At 56.5% G+C, this 8362-nt stretch overlaps 4 protein-coding genes across 4 annotated transcripts; 1 reads left to right on the top strand and 3 right to left on the bottom strand.

Moving 5' to 3' along the window:
* Positions 1-673: 673 nt before the first annotated feature.
* H310_13339 (hypothetical protein) lies at positions 674-1249 on the bottom strand (the record flags this gene model as incomplete). Its single annotated transcript, XM_008880803.1, has 1 exon — positions 674-1249. One exon carries the CDS (start codon positions 1247-1249, stop codon positions 674-676), a length of 576 nt encoding a protein of 191 aa, XP_008879025.1.
* A 46-nt stretch (positions 1250-1295) lies between these two features.
* Positions 1296-2400, bottom strand: H310_13338 (hypothetical protein; the record flags this gene model as incomplete). Its single annotated transcript, XM_008880802.1, has 4 exons — positions 1296-1445; positions 1511-1621; positions 1857-1966; positions 2274-2400. The coding sequence occupies 4 exons, from the start codon at positions 2398-2400 to the stop codon at positions 1296-1298; spliced, it is 498 nt and encodes a 165-aa protein (XP_008879024.1).
* A 1004-nt stretch (positions 2401-3404) lies between these two features.
* On the bottom strand, positions 3405-3959 carry H310_13337 (hypothetical protein; the record flags this gene model as incomplete). Its single annotated transcript, XM_008880801.1, has 2 exons — positions 3405-3836; positions 3909-3959. The coding sequence occupies 2 exons, from the start codon at positions 3957-3959 to the stop codon at positions 3405-3407; spliced, it is 483 nt and encodes a 160-aa protein (XP_008879023.1).
* Positions 3960-5211: 1252 nt separating this feature from the next.
* H310_13336 (hypothetical protein) lies at positions 5212-7411 on the top strand (the record flags this gene model as incomplete). The annotated part of the gene is made up of 7 exons (XM_008880800.1): positions 5212-5477; positions 5523-5731; positions 5808-5862; positions 5920-6382; positions 6433-6811; positions 6874-7134; positions 7197-7411. 7 exons carry the CDS (start codon positions 5212-5214, stop codon positions 7409-7411), a joined length of 1848 nt encoding a protein of 615 aa, XP_008879022.1.
* Positions 7412-8362: the final 951 nt, after the last annotated feature.

Raw genomic sequence — 8362 nt, 5'->3', positions numbered from 1 at the left:
GGTCGCGGACGCGGTCGTGGTACAGGTAGTGGCCGTGGACAAAGACGAGAAGACAACTGCCACCATTGCAACCAAGCAGGACAAGTTGCGGGGAGATCCACGTTCTGTCCCACCACCGACCGCAAAGACAAACGAATCTAGCAGTGCTGCCCCGACATACCCTGTTTACCTGTTTGCTGGGATGTGTCCCTCCAACCTCAGCATCTGTCCCTCCGATAACAAAATGGGTCTCTACAGTCTGAGCATAGGTCCCTCCAGTCTCGCCAGTCAGTGTCCCTAAACCCAAACGCCAAAATCCATAATCCATTCCGAGGAGACGTCAGGAAGTGGAGCGGAGGATTGTAGTGTGAAGTGACTCACATTGGCAAGCATACTGACATGGTTGGCAGAAGGCTGACCATGGCGAAGGCAATTGGGGCCAGACGACACTTGAGATGACGATCCACGGGGGCGTTCCGACGAGGCAGGTGCAGCAGAATCCGCAGGCGGAGCCGTGTTGTTCTGAACTTGCCGTTGACTACTGTTGGAATGCTGCTGGTCGGCACGCTTGCGACGGCAAGCATCCTCAGTGAGGTTCCGTATGTTGCAGTAGCTGCAGACGACGGGGGCGTCAGGGTTGCTGAGGCAGGGGCGGGATCGTTGGTTTCGACGCGAAGTTGTCGTCAACGCTGCATCAGAAGACCAATAAGAGCTCCGGATCTCCTCTTGAATAATTGCAGCAAAACAACTTGGGCAGCGTCGTGGCATCGATGACTTCGCCGTGTTGAAAGACATGGGCTTGAAAGTTGATAAAGGATTCAAACCGCTCATCGAGGCTGTTCAGGAAGATGTGAACTTGGAGCTTGTCGTCGATGGTCATTCCAGCATCGAGTACTTCATCCAGATGGATCTTGAAACGATCGCAATACGCACGGGCAGATTCGTTGTGGCGGATGCGAATCTCCATCAGGTTTTGAAACAGATAGGATTCGCCCATAAAGGACTTGGTGCCGTAGCGTTCGCTGAGGAGCTTCATCATGGACGCAGCAGTCGGTTGCTTGGAAACCATGCGGACGTGGTGGTTGTCAAGACCTGCCAGGATAATGGCTCGGGCAAGACGGTTCTTGGAGATAAAGTCAGCATGAGTTGGAGGCATAGTGCCATCGACAACTTCAAGGACTTCCTTGAATTCGAGGTACGCATTGAGTCGACACTCCCATTCATTGAACGACTTTCCGTTGAACACGTGGACAAAATGTTTGAAATCCATGGTTCAGGACAATGAATGTAGTGGAAAACCAACTAATTAATTGAGATTAGTTGTAACCGCGAGACTTGATAATGGGCAGAAGCTTGGCCTTGTAGATGTTGTCGACTTCGTTCAAGATAGACTTGTCCACGAGGTCGGTGGCTTGTTCGATCAGCAGGGAGAAAGTTCGAAAGTGGAACTTGTTGTAGTCGACGGCCTTGAGTCGGAATGGGAAAAATCCTTAACAAGTACTTCTTGGAGATGCTTCGAAATTCGCTCAACCCGATTAAGTGCGTCTACAAGGTCTTGCTGGACTTTATCGGCACTGGTGTCTTGCTTGAGTCGACGAAAAACCTTCTTCAACGGCGCGGTCTTCTTCGCCTTGACTTGACGCTACTTGCGCAACTTGTTCCCTTCGGTCGCACTTACGAGGGACTTGACGGGATTTCGCATAAAATGGCAAACCCTACTAGGAGTTTAGTGCCAATCCAGACTCGCACTCTTTCCAAATAAAGGTACTGCCCCGTTTACTCACAAAAGGAGAACAGGTAGAGCTGTAGTGATGTGGAGCTGGTCGGAGGGACGTTGGGGACGCTGGCGGACGGCTTGGACGGCGGCGGCAGGAAACCCGGTAAGGTGCGAGAAAATTCCGGCTAAGTGCGGGGTTTGGGGGTTCCGGGGTGGTTTGGAGGTTCTTGACGCGGTTTTGGCTGGGCTTCGGCGGCGGGACTCGGGCGGCTGGAAAGGCGGCAAGAGTGAGGGCAGACGCGGAGGCGGCGGAGGTTACTTGGGCTCGTAACCAATTGAGAGTAAAATGGAAAGTGATTGATTAAGCCGAGGTTAAGGTAGACTACGAGAATGTTCGCTTTCTAGAAATTCTGCATTAGGCAGCGCTAGAGCGATGTGGCTTCCATTAGCCTTCACTTGCGCAAGGCTCATGGAACATGCAGAATGGGCAGATTATGTATGACGTGGCCTTAAGGCGATATTTGATTTGTGGATCAAATATTTCACGCCGATGTGGCTCAACACCGCGACCATTTACCCGGCATATCCGCGAGACCCATGGGCGTGACACACCACTGGTACGTCTGGCGGTTGGTCCGGAACGCCGTATGCTTCCGACTGGCAGGCACGACGAGCATCTGGTGGTAGCCCGAGACGAGATCCATCTTAGTGAAGATCCGGCAGCCGGCTATGCGGTTGAACAAGTCTTCGGCATTCGGCAATGGGATTGCGGGCACCGCCGATTGCGAGTTGACATGGCATGCGGGCGCCAGTCGATGACCGGATTGAAGTCATGGAACCACGGCTTGCCAAGAATGACGTCGAAGTTCTTGGGCCCCAGGTTACAGGTAGTGAAAATCGCCGTGAAACCTTGGCCCGGCAAGTCGGACTCGAAATCCACCGAGACCATGCAGTCGGTCACTTCGGTTGCTGGGCGAGACAGACCGTCGAAGCCGACCATCGTGACATGATTCGTCTTGAGGACATCGAACGACACCAAGTTCGGTCGGATAAGGATGTCCGTTGCGCCGGAGTCAAGCAGAATTCGGACTGGCAGGCCATCCAAATAGCCCTTCTTGATGACCAAGTGGTGCGCGCGTGAAACCTTGGACGCCGTACGTTCTTCGTCTTGCCTCGACGCCGTGTTCACACCATACCCCACGATCTCTCGTCGTCATCGTCGGCAGGGGCTGTAGTCGGCTCGACTTCCAACTTGGACATGTGCGCTTGCGTGTGGTCACACCTGGCCCGGCGCCCCGGCGACGAGCCACGTCGCTGATTACGGCAGTTGCGAGGAGATGGCCCCGGCGGTTGCAGTTGTAGCAGCGGCGTTGCTCTGTGTCGCGAGCGCGGTTCGCCCGTACGAAGTCGTATTCCATGTCATACGGATCACGATCGGGTTCCGGCTGCACCGGTGCCGCCGATGGCAAATCCCGGGATCCCTCGGGTGTCCCACCAGCAGTTGTACCAGAACCTCTGGGCAGCACCGCTGCTGGCTGATTGTGACGGAGAGTCGTGTTGTGGGCGCACTCAAACTCCAAGGCCCATTGGATGGCCAACGTGGTAGTGGATGGACGGCGATACTGAACGGCTTCGCGCGTTCAAACGTTGAGACCGCGCATGAAGTGCATCGTTTTGTCGAGGTTGGACATGTCCTTGACTTGGCACGTCAGACCCCGGAAGCGATGTACTCGAGCAAGTCGGCGCAGTCGCTCTGCCGGTTCGTATACAGCTGGTCATGCAGCCGCTCTTGCAAGTCCGGCGGCTCAAACTCAGCCCGCAGTGCCTCGTGTTCAAGTAGTGAGACTGACACGTCCGACCGAGCGACACGTTTGAGGTACCACGACGCCGCGAGACCTTGCAAGTTCGCCACGACCATCGCGAGGCAACGCCGTTCCGTGGCGAGATCGGCACCCGGAAAGATGTTTTTGGCGGCAAAGAACGTGTTGACACGGTGGATGTACAGATCGACGCTCTCACCGACACGGCCGTGATATTCGGGCAAGCGGAGGCCTTCAACGCGCACGGGTGCCGAGGCGGCGGCACGGGCGTCTTCATTCGTCTTCCGGGTGGCCTCGGAATTGGCGAGGGCTCGGGCAATCTGGGCTTGAGTTTCGAGTTGGGTCACTTGGCTGCTTGCTATGGCTTAGAGGACGGCTTCATGGTTGCGTACGGTGTTTGCTAATTGGGACAGCAATAATGTCAGATCCGCGGGAAGGGACATGGCCGAGAAAGTACACACAAATGGTCAACCACTAGCCTACGACGCAATGCGAAGTCCGAAGATCGACAATCGAAATGGCCCCGTAGGCAATCCCAATCTCCTTCCGAGAGCTGAGGGAGCGTGGGGTGGCGCGAAGCTGGCGTGGGACCCTTCGTGTACCTTCTAACGACGGAGTGCTTGTCCCTTGTCCACTGAACCAAGAAGTGCTACCAATTGTAGCAACCTGCGGGCGCCTTGGTAAGTTCCAGAATGCATTGCGTGTTAGTCAGTTAGCTATCCTTTGAGAATCGATCACGCACACGTCAGTACTTGCGTCACTGCGGCCCTTACACCGTTGCTGTCAATGTCGATGCACGGGGCCATATCGTACAGTTTATAGCTCCCGATTGTACTCTCGTCATGCATAGATTCGTCGCAACCGAGATAGAAGACGGTGGGGTCAACGACGGCGCGAGGTGACTGTTCTGCGCTGCAGAGCAGTTGGGTTGTCCGATCGTTTGACCCACTGCATACCACGGTAGCAGTCTAGTGGTACTAGTAGTACTGTGGATGTCCTAGTTGTAGTATTACTATAGGGCCGTAGATAGTAGACACGAAGTTCGTGCCCTCTTCGCCCTCTGAAGTAATACAGTCTTGGATTTGCCTTACGAAGAAGGCAACTTTGCGGTCAGAAGCCGTGACGGACCAACATAGAATTCTTTAGTAGTTAACAGCTTTAACAGCATCAAGACCTCGGAGATGCCTCGTGAAGGCTCGCCTGATGGCGACCACACGACAAGAGACGAACGGCGCTCGAGGTCGCGAAACCGCAACGAGCAGCCACGTGGGCGCCAGGAGCGCCGAGACGTGACGAACCCCTTTCGTTCCCCGAGAAGACGGCAGCCACGTCATGTTGACGAGTGGCTACCACCGCGTGGTGGGCACCCGTTTACCCCAGCGCAGGCCGACGGACGGGCTTCGGCGCCATCCGTTGAAGACTCTGAAGTGACAGCTGCGGCCGATGGAAGAGCCGCGGCAGCCGAAGAGGCGGAAGCTTTTACCACGGGTAGAAGTGACCAGCCCATGGACGACGTTGACATGGGCAGTGACCACGGGTATGGCCGCGGTCAAGTGTGGAACGCTCCGCCAATTTACAACCTCCGACTTTCAAGGGATCGACAAAATCTGAGCGGTGCGTTTTTATGCGCGAGTACCAAAAATACTTGGCGCAGATCAACGCGCCCCAATGCGCTAGATCGCGCCCGTTTGATCGATGCCAGTTGGTGCGTGCATGGATCCGTTCACGAAGCGACAGATCGCCATGTTTGACCTTAACAAGGATCACAACCTTGTTACGGAAACTGAGTGGATCGCGTGGTTTCACGCGGCGTTCGAAGAAAACCCTCAGGATCTGGACGTCCTGAAGAGGCGGCTGACGTCCGCTATTCGATTCGACATGAAGATTTTGGACGCCGAGTCCAGGGTCGGTCGTATGCTAGACGACCTTATGCGGGTGCTGGAGCACGACCACCAAGAACGGTGCTCCACCAAGAAGGCAAGGTCGTAGTCGAGGTGATGGCATAGGATGGGGGGTGCCATCCTACCTGAAACGCTGAAGAGTGCTGTACAGAAGCAGTTACAGCTCCAGCGAAACAAGAGCTTGAAAAGCGACGTATTTCGCTTTGTGAACTGGCTTCGGCAGTTTTCTGCCGGTTTCCAGCTGTACGTCGGTCTAGAAGAAGAGTCTGTCGTTGCGCCGACGTCAAAGACGGATGGTGAAAGGAGCAGTCGCGGTAGAAGAAGCGACGGCGGCGCGAAGAGCTTGCCAAAAATACCGCCGTCGGACAAGCCTGAAAGCTCCAGCGTCAGAGGCGAAGCAGCGCCAAGAAGCGGCGCGGCGTATGTTTGAAATGCGGCGAGATGAGTCACCGTGTTGCGGAATGCCCGAAGTGTGCGCCTGGCGAGGCGCAATGTCTGTTAGACGCGCTGGCCAAGAAAGGATCAACGTGCTGGCGGACAAGTCTAATCGCCGCTCGACAGATCGCGGTGCGCACGTGGAAGACATTGTCCGAGTCGAGAACGTCCTACTTGACACGGGGGCAGACGTAAACGTCGTTTCGCGCGGCGTTATGGAGGCGCTGGCAACGGGCGGCATCGCTGTGGACGTCGTGGAACATGCCAAGCCACAGCTCGTCTTCCCCTATGGAGAGACAGCTGCGCCGTTGAAAATGTCGCGGCGTGCCACGTTTGGCAAGGTGACGCTTGAGACGACGTGCGGTCCGCTCGTTCTGCGCGGACTGAAGGCCTGGATCGACGACACTGCCTCGACGATCGACCTAAATATCAGTCGTCCCGTCATGGAGGTGCTCGGGTTCTCAGTAGACGACCTGCTCGTCGGAGCGCGGCGGCAGAAGTCGGAGTGGGACGTGTCCGACGGCGTGGAAGTCTCTCCATCCAACATGGCGCGTGTGAATCGTTTGATGGCCGAGAACAGGATCCGCCCGATCCCTGTATCGATGACAACGATGGCATGCAATGTGCCACGGCCGAAGTCGTGGACCCAAAGTTTACCGGGGACAGTGACGAAGTTCGTCGCGAGAAACGCGATCGTGTGCTGGCGGTGCTTATAGCCAGAGTGAATGAAGCTCAACGGCGTGGACTCGACGCCGACGACATGCAACGACTGACGGCGTTGCTAATGAAGCACGTAGATGTATTCCGCGAAGACCTTGGTAACGATCCGACTGTGAAAGTCGAACCCTTAAAGGTGCGGATCAAGCCCAATGCAACGCCGGTGAAGTGCATCATGCGACGTTACCCGCCGGCGCACGTGGAGTACATGCGCGAGCATGTGGAGGCACTGGAAGCGAATGGTATGGTTTACAAGAAAAACCGTTCGACGTGGGCTGCGGCGCCTCGCATTGTGCCCAAATAGGAATTGGGGCGCTGCGAATGACGATCGATAGTCGTCCTATCAACGCCTGCACGGACCCGATGCCGTGGCCCATGCCCAACCTGGACAGTGCCCTAGTTTGCCTCGAAGGAACGAGCGTCTACTTCACCCTTGACTGGACCAAGGGGTACTGGAAGCTGCCATTGCACGCAGACTCGCAGGAGTATTTCTCCTTCATGACCCCTTTCGGCGTCTACACGCCGACTCGCGTGCTGATGGGACAGACTGACGCGGTGGCGTGCTGTCAGTCGGTGGTGCACCAAATGTTCGGCGACCTCTTGTTTCGTGCCTGCTGGCATGGTTAGACGACCTCCTTGGGTCCGCCAAGACGACCGCAGACCTGTTTGTCCTGTTGGACCAAGTTCTGTCCATTTGCGCTGCGTACGGGCTCAAGCTCAGCCAGAAGAGGTGCCACTTCTTCCTACGCGAAGCCGAATGGTGCGGCAAGGTGATTTTGGCGGCTGGCATGAAGCATTCTCCCAGCCGAAGTCAAGTCTGGTCGATCTGGCACCCCCCATAACGGCTGCCGACTTGCAGCAGTTCGTATGCGCTACGAATTGGATGCGTGCCAGCATCCCAGACTACACCAGGGTGATCGACCCTCTCCGACGCCTCATGGATGTGGCCGCCAAGGCTGCGACAAGTAACAAGAAAACAGCCCTGGCGCGTGTTGAGCTCGCGGCCGTCGGATGGTCCGACGACCATGCCGCGTGTTTCGAGAACGTGACGACCGCGTTGAAGCACGTGGTGCCCTGTCACACCCTCGTGTTGACATGGAGGTGTGCGTATTTACTGACGCAAGCGATCAGTTCTGGGGGCGCGGTGGCCACGCAAGTACCGCCAGACGACTTGAATTTGCCCTTGGAGGAGCAACGCCACGAACCGCTGGCGTTTCTCAGCGGCACCTTTAGTGGTGCCAGCGCGCGGTGGCCAATTGTCGAAAAGGAGGCGTTCGCCGTCGTCGAGGCCTGCAAGCGGCTCGACTACCTGGTGATACGGCCTGGTGGGTTCCGTCTGTATACGGACCACCGCAACCTCGTCTACATGTTCTACCCTCATGGGTCGAACGGCAACCTTGCCAAGTACCAGGCTGACAAGCTTCAACGGTGGGCGTTGGTGTTGTCGACATTCCCACATTCAATCGAATGTCTGCCGGGGACGTGAACGTGTGGGGCGACCTGCTTAGTCGCTGGGGCTCCGCGCCATCTGCGCCACCTGTGGGCGCATGTGCGCAAGCTGCTGCACGTGGTGTCGCCACTGCAGCGGGCTGATTTCGAATGGCCGACGGCTTCGTCGATTTTGGACGAACAACGATCATCAATGGACGGGGGGAGTCCATCCCACCCGGTGTGGCATGGAGTGAAGACGACGCTTTCTACAAGGACCCAGACGGGCGAATCTGGGTGCCAGACGGTGCAGTGGACCTGCAGCAACGCATTTGCGTAATTGCTCACCATTGCGCTGCAGGTCA

This window comes from Aphanomyces invadans (genome assembly GCF_000520115.1).
Source record: "Aphanomyces invadans strain NJM9701 unplaced genomic scaffold supercont1.50, whole genome shotgun sequence".
Classification (NCBI taxonomy): Eukaryota; Oomycota; class Saprolegniomycetes; order Saprolegniales; family Verrucalvaceae; genus Aphanomyces; species Aphanomyces invadans.
The sequence above is the reverse complement of the archived record's forward strand: the minus strand, read 5'-3'. Positions and strand labels throughout refer to the sequence as shown.